The 27,920-nt window shown below is 33.2% G+C and overlaps 1 protein-coding gene across 1 annotated transcript; it reads left to right on the top strand.

The window, feature by feature from the left end:
* Positions 1-21,850: 21,850 nt before the first annotated feature.
* LOC120088625 (norbelladine synthase-like) lies at positions 21,851-25,895 on the top strand. The gene is made up of 2 exons (XM_039046039.1): positions 21,851-22,121; positions 25,409-25,895. The coding sequence occupies exons 1-2, from the start codon at positions 21,938-21,940 to the stop codon at positions 25,702-25,704; spliced, it is 480 nt and encodes a 159-aa protein (XP_038901967.1). The 5' UTR covers positions 21,851-21,937; the 3' UTR covers positions 25,705-25,895.
* Positions 25,896-27,920: the final 2,025 nt, after the last annotated feature.

The raw sequence follows: 27,920 nt of genomic DNA, 5'->3' as shown, positions 1-27,920 counted from the left end.
AACGTATTCAACAACGATTGTGACAAAACCAAGCATCTAGGCTATACATGTTCAAGATTTAGATCATTCAACATGTTTCAAGAATTAAAATCATATTCAAGAAGGCACAATTAAGATTACAATTGATAAAAAAAAGTAGAAAACATAAAGGAATTTACAAGAACTCTTGAAATGGAAACAAGATTCAGTCAACTTCACAAATTCATTGATAAATTGTATGAAGAATTACAAGAGTTTGTTTACAATTCAACAAAAATATAATGCTTTTAATTATTACTGAGCCTAATTTTGATAAGTTTCTACCTTGAGTACGCTTATGTTTCATATCATGTTTACTAAAAAATAAGTTTTAAGAAGTCACTCATTGGGTGTTTAGCTCACCCTTTCCAATGTTTTCATTTTCCCTAGGTAGCGGTCAACACCCCAGAGACTAGTTGATCTGTCAGTCTGCCACTCAAAGATCAAGATCTCTAGAGAACCCGAAAGAGAAGAAGCTTAGTGGTTAGCTTCTTTTGTTTGAAGTAAACTCCCTTGTACATATTAGTGACTAGGGTAGACTTGAGATGGGAATCCATGGTTGTGCAAACTATTTTGATATGTATATATTTAGCATGTGCATTTGAGTTGGTTGCGTGTTGTCGCTAAGGAGTATTTAATTCAATGTATGCTTATAAATTGTCTATCAGATGCGTAAAGATTTGGAGTACAGGTTTCTAAAATTGAGATGAGCAGTGGATGTCATAAAAGGGTTGGTATCCACTGTCTTCACATATTCTTCAAAGTTATGGAGGTAATATGGGAGGGGGTATCCTTCTTTAGCATAAGTGATTTGCACAAACCGAGCACCGCATTCCAAACTTTATTTTATACTAAAGTGACAAATTTCTCAATCCTATTGAGATTTATGTGACCCAATCTTAGATGCCAAAGATGAACATTTTCTTTTGGAAAAACTTTAAGTCTTTTATTATTATTAGTTTTTTTTTTTTGTGGTTGTAGTGTTAAACATTTCGACATTATGGAGCATTTTAGATGCTAAAGGTCTTAGCACATATAAATTTTTTTCATTTATTGCTAAGAAAATGTTAATAAAATTCTTTGAGACAAGCATTTTATCGCAAATAAATGATATATTATAATTATGTTCCAATTAACAACAAGCTGAAATTAAATTCATTTAAAAATGAGGAACATAGTAGATATTGTCTAACAATAAAAATTTAGAATAAAAAAAAATCAAGCTATCAACTCCAACGCCAAGACAACCTACCCATTCCAACTTGCAGAGTCATGTCTTCAACCTCCAGCTACTGCCAGGAACTAGTTTCCTGTAAAGAAGTACAAACATGGTTAGTTGCTTCAGAATCAAGTATCTAGGCGGATTCGCATGTTCAACTAAACAAGTTTATAAAACAAGTAAATCATATTTACCTTTTTTTCCCTTCATCCTCTCGGCCAAGTATTTTGGGCAGTTACGTTTCCAGTGCCCATCCTGGTTACAATGAAAATAGGTTCCCTTCGCAACCTTGACCTCTTAGTCCTTTTAGGCAGCAACTGATGAGGTAGCTTTATTCTTCCCCTTAACACCTTTCTTTTTCTTACATTTCCTAGAGCTAGAGGAAGAAGGCGTGGCCTTGGTCCTAGCGGTAGAACCACTGTGGAAAGTAAGATTGTAGTCAACATTTGCCTCCCCACGTTGTCCTTTGACTTTCATCAAAGACTCATAAGTTTGCAGTTCATTGAGAAGGATAGTAAGATTGTATTCAATTTTGTTCATGACAGCATTGATGTAGAATTGAGGGTAACTCTTCGGAAGAGTTTCAAGAATAAAACTTACCTGGCTGGACTCATCTATGACAACCTTGTTCATCTCAACCACATTGAAGTTGACCATCATATTAAGGATATGCTCCTAACAAACGATCCCTCATCCATTCGGGCTTTGAAGATGTGCTTAAGAGAATCATGCTTGAGATGTGTGGTCGTTTGGTCGAACATCCCATGTAATGACTACATGATCTTGCGCACAGTCATCATGAGATTGTGATTTTTGGCCAAGACTTCAGTTAAACTTGCCAAAATATAGACTCTGACCTTATCATTGGCCTTAGTTCATCTGTCATAGGCTTCATGAACGTTTCGTGAAGCAGTGGGTCTAGAAATTGGAGGACATTCCTCTATTAGGAAAAATTTAAGGCCGTTGATATATCTTGAAAAGAGCTATATTCGTAGTGTTAATTCTCTCAATTCTATGTTAATTGTTTTCTTAAAAAGTTTGGAGCTAAATGGAATCAAATTAGACAAAAGAACTTAACTGATTCAATTATGCACGCCTCTAGCAACACTTGGAGCATTGCAACGATCCCAAAAAAACTAAGTCCAATGCTACCTCAATGATGAAAGACAGTAGCTGCAAAAATAGGGCAGCGTTGCAACACTAAACCCAGCGTTGCAACGCTCCTGACATTGATGGAGAAAAATAAAACGCGCGTGCACCATGCACAGTGGAGCATTGAAACCAGTGTCGAGCTAGGGTCGCAGCTAGCTAAAAGCTTCGATTTTCCAGATTTCACAAAGAGGTAGAATTTATTTTTTTGATTGAGAGGGAAAGTGATAACGAACTTGAGAGATAAACCCACGAAATTATTTTGTTTTGAGAGAGTTATTGTAAAATTCACAAGTCCTTTTGTGAATTGCTTCATAGATTCTATCAATTCTTTAATAGATTCTTTCAAGACCTCCCTAGTTTATGGCTAGGTATGTATTTTTCTTGGGAAATCTTAAGTTTAGGTTTAAATTCATTGGATCTTTTGTGTGTTTTCTTGAATTTTTTACATTATTGAATGTTCCTGTGTTGAATTTGAATAGAAATTAATAGAAAATAGTTGATGCCTTGATTCTATTAATTTCTTGTACGCAAATCTTGCTTGGCACTATTGCATAATAGTAAGATAGGTTGCAAAAATTAAGATTTTTTTGTTTTCATTAGGACTTTCTTTCTGAAATTAATTCTTGAACTTCTTAATTTGAAGCATTCAATTAATCGTTCTTCAAATTTACTTTAATGTGTTTCTTGAATGTCATAATCATGAGAACCCTAGTTTCTAAAGCAATCTAAGAAATGAATATGAATTTACGTTTTTTACTTAGATTAGGGCTAATTGGTATGATACATGTTAATTAGCTAATTGGGTCTTTAGAATTTTACCCTATTGGATTATGGGATATTTAATTTTCATATATTTATTCAAGATCAATTATAGAATTAACCTAGCTAATAAAGATTTCCCAAGAATCTCTCTCTATTAGTTATTTGCAAAAAAAAAAAAAAAAGGGAAGATTTTGTTACAATTTTTTTTTTTTACTGTAATTTGTACTTAGTTTCTTTAAAACAAAGAAAACCCCCATTTGTTACATTTTGGAATTCAATAATCAACGCTTTGCCAATTAATAGAGGTTCCTTATAGATCGACTTCTTACTTCCACTATAACTACGTGTTAGTTTTAGTTGTTGTTTGAGCATTATAAATTTCATTTGTCTTGAGTTAAATTGAATTAATGACACCAATTTTATCCTGAATAGTCGTCGATGACCAAGAATGTGTTAATCGTATTTTTCCACGTTGCATAGTTTTTCCTGGTTAATTTATCAGTGGCAAGCAAAGAAATAACAGTGCTAGTCATGATTTAGATGATGTTGATTCAAAATAAATTATTTATATTAGATACGCAAGCAAAAACTCATTTAATTCAGTCAATTTAGCAAAATTCTAAATGAACCCTAAAACAATTCAATTTTGAAATGGTACTTCACTAATTTAGATTAAATGCCACCTTAGGGTGTACAGTTATTCCTTCACTAAATTGAGACATTCTCAATTAAATATTACACTAGAATAACTCTTATTCCTATAACATTTCATTACTGTTGTTTTGGTCAAGAAATCATTAACTCTTCAATGTTTTCTTGTAAGTGTAACCCTTCATTCTCAATCCTATAGTCTCACCCCAATTAATCTGCCTCGGGGAAGAATATAATTGGTGCAATTGACTGCAGCGATCTTATCCATTTCTGGAGTTTGTTCTGTCCCTTTTCATATAAACATCTTTCTAAGAGGGACGCTCCCAGAGTACCATGAGGCCGAGTATGGAAAGACAATGCAAACTAATGAAGAAGACTGTAGGATGTGTTGAAGAAGACCGTAGGATGTGTTGACACACGTCCTTCTCCCACTTACTATAAACACTCTCTCCATTCACCTTGATATTGATCCATGCAAATACCTTCCTTAGGGAGGGTGCACCCAAGGCACAACGAGGCCAAACATGGATTTCACAGTGTGAACTTTTAGGGAAAACATAGGTACAAAAATTGGCATATCATATATATATCTTTTTCCTACCACTAAGTGTTTTAGAACCCAGGGTTTATTATCTTAGATAAAACTGACTAATTAATTTAACTAAGTCATATTTATTTTGCTCAATATAACATTTATATTGAATAGTGAGACAATATGTGATTTGATTTATTAAACATTTTAATAAATCAAATTATTTTTTGCATGCTTATAAAATAGTTGTCTAATTCACCTTCCAGGTCAGTTCCCAAGTAAGAGTGTTCCATTTTCATCAGCTTAAAAATCCTAGCCTAGATAGAATCGTCCTTAGACAAAGGTCCCTCCTAGATAATTATTTTATTAAATTAGTCTTCTATTAGTCAAATTAATCCTATTAAAAGGAAAAATAAAAGATTAACCTATTTATAATCTCATTAGAAAAATCTAATATAAGTCTATGTAAAATTAATTTTAAACCGTTTAAAATTAATTTAACCTATGTGTTACATACAACTCTAGATTATAGATTTTAATTTCTAATTCATTAACTATACAACTCTTATAAATTAATGAATTATAAAACCTATAATATGCATACTAATGACATTAAAAGAATATGACGATTATATTATCTAGGTAATGTCATGTTATATGCATCTCCTTTTTCATTAATAATCATAATATAACACTTATATTAAACTATTAATGAACTATATAGTAAGCATGCTTTTAATCATACATTAAAAGAAATAATATAAAAATTATATTATATACTTACATACTATATGATATACATCGTGCATGTGCATATTTTAGGAATAACCTAAACTTTAAATAAAACATTTATATTTAAATATGATGCATGATTATGTTTAACCTATGGTGGGATTTTAAATCTATGTGGCATACAATATGCAACATATAAATCATATAATTTAAACATACATCTCAAGCACATTAAACTATATAAAAGACATTAAAAGACCGATATTTGGCACACTAATAAAATAATTAAATTAATATAATCGAATTATATTAATTTAATTATAAACAAATAAAATTACATAAAAAATAGAGGGATATACGGCAGCTACTAGCTTTAAACCGATAACCTCCACGCGCACGCGCCTGACCTTGAATGGATAACACTAGGGCATAGCGTTGCAATAATACAGAAAGTTTCGTCTCGCGTTGCAACACTAGGGCGACGTTGCAGTCCAAAAGCTCAAATTCTACAGTAAATTTCCTCCAAATTCCAGCGTTCTTTGCAGCAACATCAACCACGAACAACACAGACATTCAAAATACATACTCAATTGCAAAAAATAAATGCCCCAAACACACAGACCCTTACAATTTGATCAAATAAAAAGAAATACGGGCCAAATTCATAAACATCCATTAAGGCAACGAACTACAACATATATCACATGAAGATAGTATAGAAATTCACCCACCATAATCAAAATTGATGTCTTAAAACAAAAACAAAGACAATATCATTGGCTTTAATACCACTTGAAGGGATTGAATCTCAATACGGGAGCGAATAATCGTTCGATCTTTGAATTGGGATTGGAAAAAATTAAAATTGATTTTACAGAGAACTAAATTAGACTAAGCAAGGAGATTTTTCAATTACAAAAATCAGAGATGAAGGAAATAATACCTTTGTAAAACTAAGAAGCTCCAAGCTTTTCCTTCTAAGGTCACATACAAATTCACTATGAAGATCCCAAGAGATCTTCTTCTAATACAAACATGACTAATTGGAGTACTTGTTATTCTCATGACATGAGGATTGAAGTGTGGGCTTCTATGAATTTTGTTAGAGGGAAGTTTGTGAAAGAGAGTGAAAGAGAGCCAAACTACACGGAGATCTATATTTTTTTTTGTTCTTTTTTTTTTTTTTTTTTGCCTTCAACCATCTCATTTTTTACGCAGAGAAGAGGAATAAGAAAGAGATGAAGAGGGACTTACAATAGCTCCCTCTCTTCCCCACATTTTCTGAAATAACTCTCTTATTGGGAGTTATTTATTTTAAATTTAATGTTATTTTATATTAAATAAATAATATTAACTTAATATTTATAATATGGTTAACTAACAATTAATAACCATATCATATGCATTTATTGTTGGGATTGGTGTTCTAATTCTTCCGGAGTCTCATCGTTTGTAATTATACACATTGTTTTATGAATAAAATAACTGGTATTTCATTTTTGCATTTACTCATATCCAATAAATAAAGCTCCATGGTTATCTTTGTAAACATAAGCATGTTTATATGATATATAAGTGGATCATGCCTTATGTGATAGCCTAAATAGGTCTGTAGTATAAGAATTAAGGTGGGATACCTGCTCCTAGTGACATGACGGATACGCCCCCCTTTGTAGAGGTTTGCAAGTATTGTAAACTACTACAGATGATAGATCTTGATCATTCATGTGGTGACATGCGAACATGGGTGTCCTATACAAAGAGTTTGTATAAGACCAGACTACGAGATGACTAGACTTTGTATATAACGTTGTTGATACTAGAGACTTACACCTCACCTAAATGACCATAGATGGCACAGCCTCAATTCTGAGTGTTTTGGGAACTCTTGTCTTTGAGGGCGGTCCTTTGATTAGTATGGGTGAGAGTGGCCAGATTGCCAACTCAACATGCCTACCTTTTTGGGGACTTGTCTAATTGGGAGCTGGAAACTCAATACACAAGATGGAATTCACTCATTCCCCGAAGTAGGGGTAAGTAGAGAGATTGCTCCCTTAAGGGCTTATTCCGAGGCTTGAACATAGTGGCCACAACTTCTCTTTGGAAGAGGGGACTCAGTCATAGTAGGACAATACTTATGTTCATTAGAGGGATCAGTGGTACTTAAGAAGTTAGATGTAAGTACAGGGGCATAACGGTTATTGGTCGAGCTGTACTTACGAGCGATCTGTGAAAGGTTGTCGCACTGTTGATTAGTTAAGATGAACACATAATATATCTGTGGTAAGGAGAATTTAGCTGTCTGTCTTTAGTGGAGTGCCTGGCAGTTAACGGATGGTGGATCCCGTGACTAAAGAGTTTAGTCAGTTATTCATGTACAGTTGGAATTTCGAGCTATAGGTGCACAAGGTCCTCTTGGTAGCTCAATGGATTCAAGTTGAGGATTAGTTCTTGGTGTTGATTTGAAATGTTCAAATTGACAAGAGTTAATTCGATTATATATGATATGATCGGTATGATGTATGAGATACATCTAATGGAGGATTAATGTAAATAAGATTTATATTAAGTGTCATGGAATAGAAAAAAAGTTATAGTTTATATGTTTCATGAGTGAAATATTAAAACTATAGGTTATAAATATATTATGGTAAGTTAGTTATCATTTATATTTATAATAATATTAGTTATTGGATAATTATCTCTTTTTCTCTAACAACCAATTGAGTGGGAGGTTATTGGTGGTTTCATGATAATCGTAAGAGAAAAAGAAAAAATATTTTCCTAATTTTAGTAATGAAGAAAGAAAAATGTTATTTTGTGATTTCCAATCTCGGAAATATCTCACGGAGAAGTTGTCATGTAAATAAGATTTACTAAGCGACAGCTTGAAGTTAGCCAAACGATCGTGGAGTGTTAGTAGGCGATAGACCCCTCAGCTATGAGCTAGACGATCGCATAGCTTTTACTAGACGATTACATAGCTTTTCTTAAATGATTGGGCATCGACCTATATGATAAGTTCTTCCATCTCCCACTTGCTCAATCGTTTATACGGTTGTAATTCCTCCGGTGTTCTGCCTCAATCCAAGTCCACGCAGAGCCCACCCTCTTGATTTTAACACCGAGAATACCAAGGTAACCTTCTTGGTGTTGTCATACTCAACTCGACACTGTCGAGGTTTTATGGAGGTCGTTCGTGGTGTTCGGGGTGTTCATGACCTTGGCGATCGCTTAGTTCGAGCGTATGATGTTCGTGTAGTGTAGCGGTCGTGTTGGACAAGCGTTCCTGTGTTGCTGTGATTGAGCGTTCGTGATCAAGAAATTTCACACGCCGCTTCAGATTACTCTCATAATCTGGATAGAATGGTGACTGCAGCAGTTACCAACCCTTTTGCTGGCACTTACTGCCTATCTAACCTGTTAAATTTTGCTCAAACCCTGAATACGTACATATCATCAATATTCGAACATATTAACTCAGAACTTAACACATTTACATTACAGGATTTCGCAGCATTGTTCATACATAAATATTACAACTTAGTGAGCCATATCAAGAATACTAATCATTAGACAGACACATGTGTACTAACTAATACAGGTCTTCAATTACGCTTCCTTCAGCCTGTTTCTTTGAGTGGCAGAGCAGCAGCAGAAAAGTCTTTTGGGAATTGACCGCTACTTGAAAGGAAAACATTTGAAAACATGAGCTAAAAACCCAGTGAGTGACTTAATAAAAACATAAATCTCATGCTTAAACTGAAAGCTTGAAAACATAATACGGGAACTAAAATATGCTAAGCAAACGTGTACATAAAACCTTTAAAACCATTGTATTTGAAACCTGAATCTTAGTTGAGAATGAACATTCATCGCTCTAATTCCCAATGCCAAGCCATGGCCAGATGAGAACCCTACTTCGATCTCTTCATACTGAACTATGGCTAGGAGAGACCCCTACGTCGATCTCTTTAAATATACCGATAGGAATCTCAAGCAACTTCCTCTAAACATAAACATTGATAACTACTCTTAAACACCATTAAACATCATTATTCCCTAGTTAAGAACGAGCATACATCGTTCTAGCTCCCAACGTCTGTTATCGGCCAAGAGACCTATACTTCGGCCTCCCTTTGCTGGTATATGGCCTAGAAGACCCATACTTTGGCCTCTCATTCAGAACTACCTACGTGCACATGGAGTTTTCTATGTACCATCAACACCTTAGTTACATTTATTCAGATACCTTCCTTACCTTCAGTATCCAGCTCACTTAAGCTATCAAGTTCTCGAAGAGCATTAAAAGAATAGTTCTCAAATATAGCATAGAAAACTCTTTAGGATACCTTCCCTACCTTTAGTATTCCTTTTCATTGTGTTTAGGAATACCAACGCATGTACTTTGACAACCTTAGGTATTTAAAACATAGTACATCAAGCTTCATTCAACCTTAGCTTTAACCCTAACGCATGCTTCATACTTTGTAAAATAAGTTGGTTTAAATCATGTTGAACTAGCTTGTAAAAACCACTAGCATGCGTTAGACATGGAAAACATACTTGGAAAACTCATACATTAGTAAACATCATGCATGGATCATGCTTTCAGTCATAGAAATAAGTTTCTTGGAATCACATAAAATTTAGCATGAGAATGACTTTTCTCAATCCCTCGACGTCGTATTACTTACGTGCACGTGGTTATAACTGAGTACCATCATACCTTAGGTACTTAACTAGGATACCTTCTCATTTTCCTTCAGTATCCTTAGGATACCTTCTCATTGTCCTTCAGTATCCGTCATATAACTAGTCATAAACATTTAGTTGAAAACTAAGGCTTAGTACTCAAATCATCATACTAGTTCATCATGAAAATGGAGTTACTAAAACATGCTGAAAGTATTTGGAAAGGATAACATACTTAAATCATGTCAAATTCCATGGAAAACATGCTTTACTTAGCCTGAGAAATAACTTCAAACATATGTTTCTTGGCACTTCATATAAATACTTAGCATGAGAAATAACTTCAAAGAAATCATGGTTTCTAAATCATTAAAAAATTAAATCATCACATAGTCACTCACAGCTCATCGGGGCTCTTAAAAGTTTATATGCCTCTCCTAGCTCTTCTTGGCCTGAAAGGACATAATTCCCGGTTAATTTCCTTAAAGTTCTTAGCAGAATACCTCAACTAGTTCGTTTACTAATAGAACTTTTCTCAACAAAACAACATTGATAGTGAGATAACCATTATGAGTGAATTCATCCTCATGAACGAAATCCTCATGAGCAAGATCAAGCATATTATTAGCAAAACTTCAACCTAGCGATACTCATCACACCAACGAGATTCAGCCCAAATTTCCAGCGAGATTTCCTTCTTGAGCAAGATCTTTAGCACAAAATTAGTGAGATTACCATCCTGAGCGAGATCCTCATCCTTCTTATCTCACTCTCGCTCTCCACGGTGAGCTGTTTGCTTGTTCTTCCCAAGCAGCTGTCTACTTATGCACAGATTTCCTGCTTCAAATTCAAAAATTCATAACTCAAAATCCTGAACTTTTTTCAAGAAACTTCCTTCTACAAACTTGTTTAGAATCAAGTTAACAACATTACCTTAAAATTTCAGCTCAAAATTCTCGTCGTTTGATCTGGAGATTCAAACCTTCATTATTGCCTACTTGTTCAACAATTTCCAGTTCAATCTTCAAAAATATATAACTCGATTTTCAGGCCTCATCTAAAAAATTTCATTTTACAAAGTTGTTTATAACTGAGTAACAATATTACCTCAAATGTTTAGCTCAAAAAGCTTCATAATTCGTCTTGGAGCTTTAATTCTTCACTGATGGCCTAGATTCACCCGAGAAATGAACCTTTCGTATTTATTTTGCCCCTCCGGCCTTATTCCGGTGAGTTTTCCCTCCAGCAGCACAACCACAAAAAATAGACACACAGCTTTGAATGCCACTGGAATTACATAAATAGCCTAAGTAGTTTGTCCAAACCGATCCAATGAATTCGACCTTTTTGCATATATCATCGCCCAAAATCCTGCATGAACCTTCCTTGTGCCACCTTGCCCACTATTGGTGATGAAGGGCTAGGATTTAGCAAATTTTCCTTTTGCTAACTACACTCACAATATTACTTCAGCACTACACCTCATTAGATGGCATGGTCCCATCCATATGCTTATTATGCATTCCATCATCAAGCATAACCTTTCTTAGCCTAGCCGAGTTTTGTCCTACTTTTACATTTAGCTACCCAGGAGCTTATTTCTTCTTGCTTCCATTTTCTATCCTTCTTAAGACATGGCTTCATTTAGCTCATTAGAAAACATCACATTACTTACTCTTACTTAAAGTAATTAGGGTTCGAGTTTTACAAGAAACTCGAAGATGAGTCTACTAAAGTGTGTTCATTCTTGTCCTTGATCATTTGTATAACATTCTATAATTTCTGTATTTCGTATGACCGTATGTTTTTATTTGTGATTGTAATTGTAAAGTTCATATACGATTGTAATTTGGAATGATCCTTCCGTTGCTCATAAAAATCCTCATGTTTGATTTCCTTCAATTCATATCAGAGTCAGGTTGTTCTGATATTCCAAATTTCAATTCTGTTTTGAACTTCTTTTACAGTCGTAATGGTTTTTCTGCATTTGTTTTTAATTGTTAAATGCTTTTGTGGATGGAGTTGATGAATGTTTTCGGGTTTTAATTGCCATTGCTTAAAGCTTCTTCAATTACAAAGGGTTAATTTGTAAGGGTTTCTGTGTTTTTGGGCATAATTAACTTGCAATCGAGTTGTAATTCAAAAAGTTTGAGTTAGTCGAGTCGTTCATGATGAAGTTTTGAAGCATGGAGATGCAATTCTCAACGAGAAAGAAGACCAAGAGTTTGTCATATCATGTAGCCTAAGGTAAATGATCGTTGGGATTTATCTAAGCGATCGTGTAGATTTTTCTATACGATCATGTAGTATTTACTAAATGATCGTTTAGCTAATGATAAACAATGGAGTAAATTGTTTACTCTATCGTGTAGCATTGGTTGCCCGATCGTGTAGGTGCTAGAGGTAGATGATCGTAGTGGGAGCATTTGATGCTCATCGTTTAGTAAAAGGCGTACGTTAGATGATCGTGTAGTTAGCTTGCTTCATCGCTTAGTTACTACCTACATGATCGCGTGTATGCGATACAGAGGCGCTAGCTAAGCGATCGCTTAGGCGCTGTCTCTTATACACATCTAGATGTGTATAAGAGACAGGACGTAGTGGGAGCATTTGATGCTCATCGTTTAGTAAAAGGCGTACGTTAGATGATCGTGTAGTTAGCTTGCTTCATCGCTTAGTTACTACCTACATGATCACGCGGTATACGATACGAAGGTGCTCGCTAAGCAATCGTTTAGGTGATGGTGCTTTGCCGCATCGTAGTCGTTTAGATGATCGCGTAAGGCTGGCGTTGTGCAGAGCGTGCTAGGCGATCGCGTACCTTGGGCTTAATCATTTAGTAAAAGGTACACGTTCATTGCTAAACGATCGTTTAGCTCTAGGAGTGTTGGTAAACGATAGAGCATTGCATTTATTCTTTTATGTAGATGATCACGGGGAGTTTGGTACACGATGGTTGGAGACGCGTTAATTTGCCCAGATGATTCAAGACCTGGTTCGCCTGTTTGAACCAAAAACTCCTTGTTTTTGTAATAGTTAGCTTTATTTTGTGGATTTTAGGCAATTTTACCCAGTTCATCAACATTTTTTTATTATACATGTGATGTATGATGATTATATGGCAAAGTGTTTGACATATAGTTTAAAAATCTATCTTAGGTTGTGCAATTATTCATGCATCATGTATTATAAATGTTATAATCTAGCATGAAGAAATTACATGAAAGCATGCACATACATCATGAAATATAAGAGTTATATTTTGCATGCAGTGAGCATTATCATGCATCATCCTTTTATTATAAGTGTTATAGTCTAAGGGTGAATGGAATCATGTTGTGCTTGTTTCATTGTTGTTTTGTATAAGTGTTATATAAAGGAAATAGCAATGAATGAACAATGCATTGAGCATGACACTTAGGCTGTTTATAATCATTATGAATTCCTTGCATGTGTTAGCTTAGCATTTTGATTTTGGTTGTTTCCGTTTATAAGTGTTATAAAGGAAACTAAAACTAAAATCAATAAGAAAGAGTTGCATGCGGACTTAGGGTGAACTCAAGTTTTTTAAAATGATTTTAAAATTGGATTGAGATAGACCTAAGTTCAGGTGGTTCTAAAGAGTTTAGTAACTTAGATTAATCTTTTAAAATCGGATTAATAGGATTAAATTTATTGGTATAAAAGATTAAATTTATTTTAAATCTGTCTATAAGAGACATTTTGTCTAAGGCGGGTTTGATCTAGATTAGGGTTCTTAAGCTGACGGAATCAGAACACCCCTACTTGGAAACCTACCTGGAAAGGTGAATTAGATAGATTTTCTATAAGCAAGCGACAATTGGTCAAAGACTCCGTTAAAGAGTTTAATGGATGATGATGAAAAGTTGTTTAACTATCCAAGATAAAAGTTACTTTTGGGCAAACCTAAAAGTCACTTTTTCTGAGAATAAAGTGTTTATTTTCAAGAATGGAATGGAAATTGGTTATGTTTCAATTGGAAGTAACTTATATGTACTAAAGCCGTTAGTCATAAAAACCTTGTTTAACACTGAAATGTTCAATACTTCAACAACAGCTAAAAGACCAAAGGTTTCTCCTAAGGAAAACGCCCATTTTTGGCATCTAAGGTTAGATCACATCAACCATAATAGGATTGAGAAGTTGGTGAAAAGTGGACTTCTAAAGAGTTTAGAAGAAAACTCCTTGCTGGTATGTGAATCATGCCTCGAAGGCAAAATGACCAAATGACCTTTTACTGGAAAAGATTACAGAAGGAAGCCTTGGAGCTTGTACATTCAGACCTCTATGGTCTGATGAATGTTAGAGCTTGGGGTAGGTATGAATATTTCATCTCTTTCATAGATGATTATTCAAGGTACGAGTATCTGTAGTTAATGCAACGTAAGTCTGAAGCCCTTGACAAGTTCATGGAGTATAAGGCTGAAGTTGAAAACTTGTTAGTTAAGAAGAGGAAAAACTACAATCTGATCGTAGTGGGGAGTATATGGACCTCCAATTCTAGAACTATATGATAGAACATGGGATTGCGTCTCAACCCTCGGCCCCTGGTACACCTGAGTAGAATGGTGTATCAGAAAGGAGAACCAGAACCTTTTTGGACATGGTTCGGTCTATGATGAGTTATGCTCATCTTTCAGACTCGTTTTGGGGTCTTGCAATGGAGATTGCATGTTATATCTTAAACAACGTACCCTCGAAAAGTGTTTCTAAAACACCTTTTGAATTGTGGAGAGGCCGTAAAGGTAGTTTACGCCACTTCAGGATTTGAGGTTGTCTAGCACATGTGCTAGTGACTAACCGAAAGAATTGGAACTGCGTTCGAAGGTTTTCCTTTTTGTAGGCAACCCCAAGGAAACGAGAGGTGGATACTTCTATGATCCGAGTGAGAACAAAATGTTTGTTTCTAAAAATACTATCTTCTTGGAAGAGGACAACATCTAGGATCATAAACCACGAAGTAAGCTCGTATTGCGTGAGATTTCTAGTGAGACTGAGACTTCTGAGGGTTCAATAGAAGTTGTTGAACAGGCCGACAGATCAACAAGAATTGTTAAGGTCGGTACATCTAGTCAACCAGCTCAAGAGTTGAGACTATCTCGACGTAGTGGGAGGGTTATGAACCCGAATCGCTACATGGGTTTGACTGAAGCCCAAAACATCATTTCGAATGATGGGGTCAAGGATCGTTGTCTTTTAAGAAAGTAATGGAGGATGTTGACAAAGATGAATGGGTTAAAGCCATGAACCAGGAAATAGAGTCTATGTACTTCAATAACGTCTAGGTGCTTGTTGATCCGTCTGATGGGGTAAGACTTATTGGGTGTAAGTGGATCTATAAGCGAAAGAGAGGTATAGATGGAAAGGTGTAGACCTTTAAGGCTAGGCTCGTGGCAAGGGTTATACCCAAGTCGAGGGAGTTGACTATGAGGAAACTTTCTCACCTGTTGTCATGCTCAAGTCTATCAGGATTCTCCTGTCTGTAGCCACATTTTATGATTATGAAATATGGAAAATGAACGTCAAGACTTCCTTTCTTAATTGTAATCTTGAAGAGACCATCTATATGACTCAACCAAAAGGGTTCATAGTTCTAGATCAAGAGAAAAAAGTTTGCAAGCTTAATAGTTCTATTTATGGGCTAAAACAAGCATTTAGACATGGAACATCAGATTTGACACTGCGATCAAGTCGTTTGGCTTTAATTAGAACGTTGATGAGCCTTGTGTCTACAAGAAGATCATCAACAACTTAGTAGCTTTCCTGATACTGTATGTGGATGATATCTTACTCATTGGGAATGATATAGGGTATCGACTGATATTAAGAAATGGCTAGCTGCCCAGTTCCAAATGAAAGACTTAGGTGAGGCGCAGTATGTTCTTGGGATCCAGATCATTCAGGATCGTAAGAACAAACGATTAGCCCTGTCTTAGGCATCGTACATCGATCAAATGTTGATCAGGTACAGGATGCAGGATTCCAAGAGGAGTTTGTTACCCTTCAGGCATGGAATCGTTTTGTCTAAGGATCAATGTCCTAAGACACCTCAAGAGGTTGAAGAGATGAGACGAATTCCCTTTGCTTCAACTGTAGGAAGCTTAATGTATGCAATGTTGTGTACCAGACCCGACATTTGCTTTGAAGTAGGGATTGTCAGTCGGTATCCGTTCAATCCAGGATATGATCACTAGAAGGCGGTCAAGATGATTCTCAAGTATCTTCGGAGAACGAAGTACTACATGCTCGTGTATGGAGATAAGGATATGATCCTTATAGGATACACGGACTCTGAATTTCAGACCGATAGAGATTCTCACAAATCAACATCGGGGTCAGTGTTCACTCTGAATGGAAGAGTTGTAGTGTGGCGAAGCATCAAGCAAGGATGCATCTGAACTCCACTATGGAAGCCAAATACGTAGCCACTTGTGAAGCAGCTAAGGAAACTGTTTGGCTTAAGAAATTCCTTTCAAATTTGGAAGTTTTTCCAAATATGGATTTTCCTATCACTTTGTATTGTGATAATAGCGGGGCTATGCCAAATTCAAAGGAGCCTCAGAGTCATCGTCGGGGTAAGCATATAGAACGAAAATACCACTTGATCAAGGAGATTGTGTATCATGGTGATGTGATTGTCACGAAGATCACGTCGGAGCAAAACGTTGCTGATCCCTTTACAAAGGTCTCACAACTAAAGTTTTTGAGGGTCACTTGGAGAGTCTGGGTCTGTGGGACATGTGGCATCTTGTCTAGGACAAGTGGAAGATGATACTGGGTATGCCCTAGTTTATTGTCTATTATACATGTTTTATATTGTATTGTACATTAGTCTCCCGAGGTATTAGGACAAGTGGGAGATTCTTGAGATTGGTGACCTAATTCTCCTAGACTCTCGTCGTTTGTAATTATACACATTGTTTTATGAATAAAATAACTGTTATTTCATTCTGGCATTTACTCATATCCAATAAACAAAGCTCCATGGTTATCTAATGTAAAAATAAGCATGTATATGTGATATAACGTCGTTGATACTGGACTCTGTATATAACGTCGTCGGAGAAAACCGGACCACGAGATGACTAGACTCTGTATATAACGTCGTTGATACTGGAGACTTACATCTCACCTACCTTTTTAGGGACTTGTCTGATGTAGGAGCTGGGAACTCAATACACAAAATGAAATTCACTCCTTCCACGAAGTAGGGGTAAGTAGAGAGTTTGCTCCCTTAAGGGCTGATTTTGGGGCTTAAACATNACTCAATACACAAAATGAAATTCACTCCTTCCACGAAGTAGGGGTAAGTAGAGAGTTTGCTCCCTTAAGGGCTGATTTTGGGGCTTAAACATAGTGGTCACAGCTTCTCTTTGGAAGAGAGGACTCAGTCATAGTAGGACTATGACTTGTGTTCATTAGAGGGATCAGTGGTACTTAAGGAGTTAGGTGTAACTACAGGGGCATAACGGTTATTGGCCAAGCTGTACTTACGAGCAATCTATGAAGGGTTGTTGCACTGTTGATTGGTCAAAATGGACACATAATATATCTGTGGTAGGGAGAGTTTAGCTGTCGGTCTTTAGTAGAGTGCCTGACAGTTAATGGATGGTGAATCCCTTGACTAAAGAGTTTAGTCAGTTATTCACGTACCGTTGAAGCTTCGAGCTACAGATCCACAAGGTCCCCTTGGTAGCTCAATGGAATCAAGTTGAGGATCAGTTCTTGGTGTTAAATTGAAATGTTCAAATTGACAAGAGGTAATTCAATTATATATGATATGATCGGTATGATGTATGAGATACATTTAATGGAGGATAAATGTAAATGAGATTTACCTTAAGTGCCATGGAATAGAAAAAGAACTATGGTTTACATGTTTCATGAGATGAAATATTAAAACTATAGGTTATAAATATATTATGGTAAGTTAATTATCATTTATATTTATGATATAATTATTGGATAATTATCTTTTTTTCTGTAATAACAAATTGAGAGGGAGGTTATTGGTGGTTTCATGGTAACTGTGAGATAAAAAGAAAAAATGTTTTCCTAATTTTTAGTAATCAAGAAAGAAAAATGTTGTTTTGTGATTCCCAATCTTGGAAATATCTCACGAAGAATTTATCAAGTAAATAAGATTTACTAAGCGACAGCTTGGAGTTAGCTAAACGATCGTGGAGTGTTACTAGGCGATAGACATTTAGCTAAGCGATGAGCTAGACGATCGCATAGCTTTTCCTAAACGATTGGGCATCGACCTATACGATAGGTTCTTCCATCTCCCACTTGCTCAATCGTTTACACGATTGTGATTCCTCCAGTGTTCTGCGTCAATCCAAGTCCACACAGAGCCCACCCTTTTGATTCTCACACCGAGAATACCAAGGTATCCTTCTTGGTGGTGTCATACTCAACTCGACACGGTCGAGGTTCTATGGAGGCCGTTCGTGGTGCTTTGGAGGAGTCCGTTCCCTATGTGTTGACTGTCTCTTATACACATCTAGATGTGTATAAGAGACGGCAATCCAAGTCCACACAGAGCCCACCCTTTTGATTCTCACACCGAGAATACCAAGGTATCCTTCTTGGTGGTGTCATACTTAACTCGACACTGTCGAGGTTTTATGGAGGCCATTCGTGGTATTCGGGGTGTCTGTGACCTTGGCAATCGCTTAGTTCAAGCGTGCGGTGTTTGCGTAGTGTAGCGGTCGTGTTGGATGAGCGTTCGTGTGTTGTTGTGATCAAGCGTTCATGATCAAGAAACTCGATGATGAGTCTACAAAAGTGTGTTGATTCTTGTCCTTGATCATTTGTATAGCATGCTGTAATTTCTGTATTTCACATAACCGTATGTTTCCGTTTGTGATTGTAACTGTAAAGTTCATATACAATTATAATTTGGAATGATCCTTCCGCTGCTCATGGAAATTCTCGTACTCAATTTCCTTCATTTATAATCACACTATAATACAACATTCTCTTTTAACCTATAGTTTTACTATGAATCCGATTCATATTAAATATTAATCTATGATATAAAATCCATTTATAATATTTGAATCACATTCAAATATTTCTCTCTCACATATTATAGTTTTAATTATCAATCATATTTATGAATAACTATAAATTATAATACATCGATATACATCATACATAATATTGATCATATTAATATAATTAATTACCCAACTTTCCGTAAGTAATTTGAACAATTCAAATTATTAAAAAAAAAAATTAATCTTTGTTTCTATCCTTAGTGAGCTAACAATGGGATCTATTGGACCTACAGATTAGAAGCTCTAATGATTAAGCAACTAAACTCTTTAATTCGATTAATCAACTTTCATTAACTGCTAGTCACCCTACTAAAAACTGACAGTTGCACTCTTCACATTGTATATATATTTCTGTGTCCATTGAATATAACCAGTCAACAATTTCACTACCGTTTTATCCCTATAGTTACATCTAACTTCTTAAATGTCACTGATTTCTCTAATGCACAAACAACTTATAGTCCAATTATAAACTAACCTGTCTCAGGCCAATGAGAGGGCCATTATTCAAGACCCAAAATCAACGATTTAGGGAGCAATTTATCTACTTCCCTTTCTACGGGAAGGAGTGGATTCCATCTTGTATAGTTATGTTCCCAGCTTTCCACTCAACAAAAATTCCAAAATGTTAGGCATGTTGAGTTAGTGATAAAAGTCTCCCCCCCCCCCCATACAAATCAAAGGCTTGCCCTTGTTGATAAGAGATCACGACTCACTTAGAATTAAGGTCAAGTTACCTATGGTAATCTTAGTGAAAAGTTATTTTCTTAAAGCAACGGTGTTATACTAAGAAAATAATTATTCCGTGGTCCTGTTTTATATAAAATATTTATATAGGATACCCTCACACAAATGTCTCCATATGAACAATATGGATCATATTGTTTGTAATACTTACAACTCATGTAATAATTAAAAAGCAAGTCGTATCCACAATGTCACCAAGATAAGGCACCTAAATTTAACCATATACTGCAGACCTTTTAGGTCAATGCTTGAACACGATCCACTTGTATGTATACCACATACTGTTTAAGTTCCATTAAACGACCTTGGATCTTAGTTTATTGGGTTAAGTTAATGCTATCTTAGGGTCAAATAAAATATTTCTTATTTTATTAAATACATAACATCTATTTACTAAATTACAAACTACAAGATAAACGAGATTTAGGACACTAAATTTAACAAATGATAATATCATTTATACCAACGATAACATGTTATCAATGATAATTTCTATAACTGATAATATGCTCAGTATCTCACTAATATCACTCTATCAATGATAGCCTTTATCACAGATAACATGTTTAACAACTTGTATCACTAATAACATGCTGAACACAATCAAATAATCTCTTTAGGAGCTATTTTATCTCAATACTACATTATATAATACATATATACTATCAGTGATATCCTTCGACATTGATTTCAATAGAAAGATATTACTGATAGTTGTTATCAGTAATATCATTTATGGCTATCAATGTAGAAAGATACTATTTTGTATCTATATGCATCAATAACATAAAAACACACTACATGTATCAATAGATTAATAAAAAAACTCCGATTATTTACAAACAAGTATAATCTAATATCAAATTCATACAACAAAGCACATCAAAACATTACCATTCATAGAAACATATCAACAATAACCACTGATTGATTATCATTGATAGAAGCATATAAGTGATAGCCACACTGATATCTATCAGTGGTTATCATTGATAAGAATATATTAATGATAGTCATTGATAGCGATGATTGTATTTTTCTTTTTAATATTGATATTCCTTATCTTACTACCAATAAATAATAGCCTTATGTCATTTTCATTGACGGTCAAATTTGACATCCTTTTTCAGAAATGAAATGAGAAATAGAATTTAGAAATTCTAATTTTGAAATAGATGATATTAGTGATATAACTTAGGTAGATATCAGTGACATTCGTGTATCAGTGATATAAATGATATCAGTGATATTCGTATATCACTAATATGACTTTTGGTATATATCAATTAAATGAATGGTATAAGTGTTATTGGTGATATGACTTAAGTAGATATCAGTGATATTTGTGTATCATTAATATCAATTATCAATAATGCCAGTGATATAACTTAGTTAGATATAAGTGATATTAACTTAGGTACACATTGAAGTCTATCAATGATAAAAATATTTCACTGATAAGTTATAAGTGAAATGCTTCTATTACTAATAGAAGTCTATCAGTGACGAATTTCTATCAAGGAGGATGTGTCGTCGATAAACTTCTATCATTGATAGACTTCTCTCTTCTATTTCTCTTTTTATTATATAATGTTTGTTGATAATATTAGTTATATCGGTGATATGACTTAGGTAGATATCAATGATAGTCACTTATAGACCTCTCATTGATAGACATCTATCACTTATAGCTTTAAATATTAATCTTTAAAAGTTGATAGTTTTCTTTCAAAGTTGATAACTACTTATACAGGTCTACCATTTGATAGCCATTGGTAGCCTTAAGTTTTGATATTTCAAAGTTGGTTTCAATTGATGAAAGTTTATATATGATAGTCATTGATAACTAATAGCAAATTGAAAAATAAGCTAATATTTCAAGGTCGAATTTCTCAAATTGAAAGTTATTATCATGATAACTTTCAGTTTGAGAAAACTAGGAACAAGAAGGGTGCAAAATTGTTGGTTGCATGGCCTTTTTAATTTTTTACATATCTAGACCTACTTTTGTGCAATATATGCAATTTTTTATCCTTGAGCTACATATGCTATTATTTTGAGCTTCGTTGCCATTTATACAACCCGCCCTAAAAACTAATGATTAAAATTGCTGGCGTTAGTATTTAGAACTAAAATTTTAATTAAAAAAATCATTTAACTTTTTGTGGACTGTTTTACAAAATACATGGGAATCATCCATGGTCCATAACCCAACCATGATAAGGAATATTCTTATTCAGAGATGGGTTTGTCCTTGCACTATATAGATCTGATTAGTCCCTCACATTGCTTTTCATCTATCTGTGACCCATTCAACAAAACCGACACAGAAAAATCAAGAAGATGCTGGGTCAACTCCGGCATGAGACGGGGATTCAGGCACCGGCCACCGTGGTATGGCAGCTCTTCGGCAGCCTTGAACTTGGACGACTTGTTGAGAAACGCCTCTCGAATCTTTTCGAGAAAATTGAAGTAGTTGAAGGTGATGGAGGAGAAGGAACTGTTCTTAATCTCATTTTCGCTCCAGGTAATAGTTTCTAATAATCTCTTTTCTGGAAATTCTGTTGATTTAAGGGTTTTTTATTTTAGTTTTACAATGTTTAAATTAAAAGAGCCTTCCTAACTTTTGTGCTCCCACGTATCTACCACATAGAAAAAATTAGAAAAAAAAAATAATTTTTAAAAAATAAAAATATCATGGCAACATTTTATTGAAATTCAAGCGAGCATCCAAGTTTTTCTTCAATTAAAATATTGAGCTTTCTATTTTGCATAATTATTGTCAAAAATACCGACAAAATATCAATGTCAATTTATGTTTTTTTTAAAAAAAAAATTATAAAAAATTTTGAATAAATAAACAAATAATTTTTTTAGAATTTTAATATGATACAAAATTTAAATCTGACTTTTGGGTCAATAATACATACTTTAATGTTAGCAGTAAATAAACATTTAATGTAAATATCATTTATTTTGAATTTCTATTAGTAAATTTTTTTTTAATGTTTTAGATGAATGAAAATATTGGCGTATCGACCAAAATTTAATTCCCTTGTTTATAGACTATTTTGTTGGATCGTTTTCTATTTTTAAAAGTTTAGTTTATACATTATGACATTATGTCATGTGTCTCTTTTTAAGAGTATTATAAAAAAAAAATAATATAATAGACATGAGATGGAATTGAATATTCAATATAAGAGAATAGGTAGATCAGTTAACCGTTGAATGAAAATTATGTGAAAGAAATGGTCATGCTGAGGAAGGATTATAATTTAAGAAATAGTAAATTAAAAATCAATTTCTTATAAAATATGGCTGATTTTGATGTTTTTTTTTTCTTTTCCTTTCCTCTCTATTTCTTTCTTTCTTTCTTTCTTTCTTTCTTTCTCTCTCTTCTTTTTTTTTTTTCTTTTTTAGTTTTTTTGTTTGGTTCACTTGGCAATGAATTTTATTATTTAAGATGTTTTCAAAAGAAAGAAATAGTAAACTAAAAATCAATTTCTTATAAAGTGTGGTTGATTTTGATGTTTTCTTTTTCTTTTCTTTCTTTCTTTCTTTATTTATTAATTTTTTTTGTTTGGTTCACTTGGCAATGAATTTTATTATTTAAGATGTTTTCAGAAGAAAATTAATTTAGGTTTTTATGGGTTATTATAGAAGTTAAAATTTTTAGATAACTTAAAAAAACATGAACCTATCGTGATACAAGCTAAATTATGTGGACGAATCACAAACTAAATTATATGAGTTGAGTTGATCATGAAATTTGATTTAAACACAATTAGATTGTCTCACAATAATTAAGAGGATGTTTGATAATCATTTTATTTTTTATTTTTTTTATTTTCTCAAAATAGATCTGTTTGGTATCTAATTAAGTTTTTTGTTTTTTCAATTTTTTTAAATGGCTGTTTTTTAAATCGATTTTTCATTTTTATAAACGTGCACCCACGTGTAGTATAATTGTCTTAGGGTCTACTACTGGGTAGGCAGATGTTGACTGTGAAGAACTAGGTGTTGGGTTTAATTACCAGAATTTGCAATATACTTTTTAATATTGTTATTTTAATTTAGAAAACTACAACTAGAAATATTCAAAAAAAAATTTGAGGATCCAAAAAATCTGACTAACCAGACGAGTTTGATTGGGTTATCAACTCTTTGTGGGAGAGTGTGTTTTCTGGAAAATGATCCAACATTAATGAAATTTATGTTTTTTTTCTCCAAGCATATTAAAAATAAAAATAAAATTATATTATTTTCTTGTATTTTATTGATATGTTTATTTATGTTTTTTTAATTCATTTGTGATTAATCCACGCGTTCAAAATATTGATAATGTTTTATCAATATGAATTTTTCAAAAAAGAAAGTTATAACAAAGATATAATTCTATGACTATATATATTAACATATTGGATAGAAAATTATTTTTAAAATAACTTGATTTTTATATATAAAATATATAAAACAAAAAAAAAGTCATAAAAAACTTATTTTGATTTTTTTTTAAAACGGAAAACAATCAAACATTTTTTTAGTTTAAAAAACGGAAAATAGAAAACATTAACCAAACATGGTAGTTTTTTTTTTTTAGAACTAAATTATACAAAATATTTCTAAATATTGCGTTCAAAATTTCTTTGAACTTTCAAAAGTTTCAAAAATATCCTTAAATTTTTTTAAAAAAATTAAATATTCTTATTATTAATTTTAGATGGAAATTGTTAATATTTTGTGTAAAAAATATTCCCGAACTTTCAAAAAGTTCTAAAAATACTCCCTTAAATAAAGTTAAAAAATACCCTTATTCTCGATATATGAAAAACCGTTAATACTCTCTTAGTTCTCTATTTTTCCTTTTTCCCTCTCGTCTTCAATATTATTTTACTTCTTTTTTGTTAATTGTTTGATATTTTTTTATCTATAAATAAATGAATAAAATTATCCACTTCAATTAAGATTTATGTACTCCAATAATAATAATAATAATAAATATTTTTCAATATTCCCATTTGCCAATTGCCATGTACTCCAATTGAGAAAGGATTTATGTATATTAAGAAGAGGGTTGGACCCGTTGGTAGTAAATGTTAATTTTAAATGGAGAGTCCTAGAAAAGGGAAAACAAAAACTTTTTTTTCTTTTTTATCGATTTTTTATATTTATTATTATTATTTTTTTTTTTTAAATTAGGCCTACAAAACTATTTCTATCTTTAAATTTGTTTTATTATCTACTTTTAATCAATATTTTTTTTTTAAAAAAAGTCAAATTTTGAAAACTAAAAAATAGTTTTTAAGATTTTTTTTTTTAATTTAACTAAGAATTCAACTATTTTACTTAAGAAATACATGAACTTATAGATGAATATTTAATCTGTAGAATCCCCGATTAGACAAAGAATAAGAGAGTGGGTGAAGAGAAAATTTTATATACACATATATACACTATGCACCGACTTTTACATTGAGATTTACTCTTAGAGTGTGAGTTATATATATATATATGTATGTATGTATGTATGTATTTTAGAAAGTGTGAAAATTAAACATTTTCATCATATCATTAAATACTTTTGTAAAAAATAAAGATCAAGTCATCGAATAATAAAAATTACACTTATTTTGATAAATTTTTTTTTTACCATAAAGATGAAATTGCTACAAATTTTAAAGTATATATCAAGATTAATCTAGAGAACAAGGTCATGTTGTATATATGATTTACTCTAATAACTATAATGTCAAAATGAGCACTCTTCATCTAATATAAAGTATGTGCTATCAATGTTCGACATAAATGCAGGCTTAGGTATGCCAAGTTACAAAGAGAAATTTACCAAAATAGATAATGAGAATCGTATAAAAGAGGCAGAGGTGGTGGAAGGAGGATACTTGGATATTGGGTTTACTCTCTATAGGGTTCGCTTCAAGATAATTGAGAATGGTGAAGATAGCTGCATTGTTGAATCAACAATTGAATATGAAATCATGGAAGAAGCTGCTGCAAATGCCTCACTTGTTACTATACAACCTCTCATTGACATTGCTCAAGAGGCAAATGCATATCTCCTTCAAAACAAGCAGCCTAAGGATGCATAAATGACGAAATCTATGATCATCTTTTATTGGTTTTTATTCCTACCTACAATGTTTCCGACAATAATGATATCATAAAAGGTTAAGAGTACTTGAATTATACTCCATCTATTTGAGTTTAATTTCTTCTGATCATTTATTCATGTTGAATGTAAGAAGATACATTCAAATATATATACATCTAGTTCATGAAAGACATGAAGGGATTGAATCCCACAATGGAAGCGAGTGATTGCTTTGCTTCAATTTGGTTTTAAAATTACAACACGGAAAAGAAGAAACATACATCAATATGTAGTAAGTTAAACATGAAATTAGAGGGAGGAAAAGATCCATACCTTTGAAGACACTCTTCGAATCTTCTCTCTGTCTTTAGAAATATTAGAATATATGTCACGAAAGGTTATTGCCCCATGGAGAAACTGTTGGGGTTGATGCCCTAAATCTCATTGGGTTCTGTAGTTTATAATTACATTGTACAAATATTTTATTTATTTAATATAATATGAAATATTTTACTTGACATGTAGTAGTATTAAACTCACAAACCAATAAACTAACATCCAAGGTTATCTTCTGTAGCTTAAACATACATTAGAGACATACAGGTGGATCATGTTTAAGTGATAACCTAAATGGTTTGTAGGAGATAACTAGGGTTGGATATCATATCCTGGTGACACTACGAGTACGACCCGTTTTCTAGATATTATAATTGTTGTAAAGTGCTACAAGTGGTATGATCTTGATCATTCATGTAGAGACATGTAAGCGGGGGTAATCTATACAAAAAAGAGTTTGTATACGACCGGACCACAAAATGACTAGTCTCATTATATAACACTATTCATAATGGAGACTAACATTTCACCAGGATGACCATAGGTGAGATGACTTGAATCCTGAGTGAGTTGTAAACCCCTACCCATGAAGGTGGTCCTTTGATTTGTATGAGTGAGAGTTGCCTGATCGCTGACTCAACAAGCCTCCATTTTGAAAATTCGTCTGATTGAGGAGCTGGGAACATGGCTACACAAGATGAAATTCATTCATTCCCCAAGGTAGGGATAAGTTTATCTCTTAAGGGTTAATTCCGAGGCTTGAACAATGTGGTGCCACACCCTCTGCTGGCCCAAGAGGAGTTTAGTTATAGTTGGACTATGATTTATTGTTCACTAGAGAGATCAGTGGTACTTAAGGAGTTAGATGTAACTACAGGAGTACAACGATAATTTTGGCCTAGCTGTAGTTACGAGCAATTTGTAAAGGGTTATCGCACTGTTGAATTGTTATATCCAATGGACACAGAAATTAGAATCAATTTTAGATTAATTTGAATTTTTCAAATTAATTAAGGGAATTAATTATATGTGATATAATTAATTTAATTTAATTATATATGACATAATTACTATAATATATTTTATACATTATAAGATAAAGTTTATTTGAGAGGAAACAAATATTTTAATATGATTCAAATATTAATTTATGAATTTGATTCATATAATTAAATTTAATATAAATGAGATTTATATTAAATACCATTGCTGAGAGAATTAAACTATATGTTACATTGTATTGGATATAATATTAAACTATATGTTATATGTTATATTTGATATAACATATAGTTTAATATATATTATATGATAAAGTGGTTATCATATAAATCTATATTAACGTGTTTATTAAAATTAATTTTATTTTTGAAAATTATTTTTGGGAGGGAGTTGTAACTCCCTCCCCATTTTTTTCTCTCTACATTGTACAAGAGCAAGGGCTGTGCATTTCAATTGGTTATCACATTCTTCTCTCTGGAGTTCCTATAGAAAGACATCTAGAAGTTTTGTTTTTTTCTAAAAAAAGGTTCTCACCCTCCCAATCTCTTTACTCCTCTCAATTACCCTCTTCTTCCAAAAACCAAGAGCCCACAAATTCCTTGGATTCTCATCCTAGAGAATACATGGGAAACTAATTGGTGGTGACCATTTTGGGATAAATTAGAGTTTCAAGTTCGTGACCATTTAGCAGAGGAGATTTCTCACGAGAAGAAAAGTTCTTCAAGGGTTATTGCCTTTTCCCCTATTATTTCTTTTTCTTAATTATTTTTCCAGCATGCTGTATTTTGTGATTAAAAGCATATTGTTTTTGTTTCTTCTATAAAATTGTTGTTTCTATAAAATTTAGTATTTGAGTCCAATTCCATTTCCACTAAA

Source organism: Benincasa hispida, chromosome 10 (genome assembly GCF_009727055.1).
Source record: "Benincasa hispida cultivar B227 chromosome 10, ASM972705v1, whole genome shotgun sequence".
Classification (NCBI taxonomy): domain Eukaryota; kingdom Viridiplantae; phylum Streptophyta; class Magnoliopsida; order Cucurbitales; family Cucurbitaceae; genus Benincasa; species Benincasa hispida.
Note: the sequence above shows the minus strand (reverse complement) of the source record. Positions and strands in the feature narration are given on the sequence as shown.

Bases quoted from the DNA above. Each gene is read 5' to 3' on its own strand.
- LOC120088625 (XM_039046039.1), top strand. From the start codon at position 21,938: ATGCTGGGTCAACTCCGGCATGAGACGGGGATTCAGGCACCGGCCACC. The intron at 22,122-25,408 runs GTAATAGTTTCT...ACATAAATGCAG, and splicing joins TAATCTCATTTTCGCTCCAG to GCTTAGGTATGCCAAGTTAC.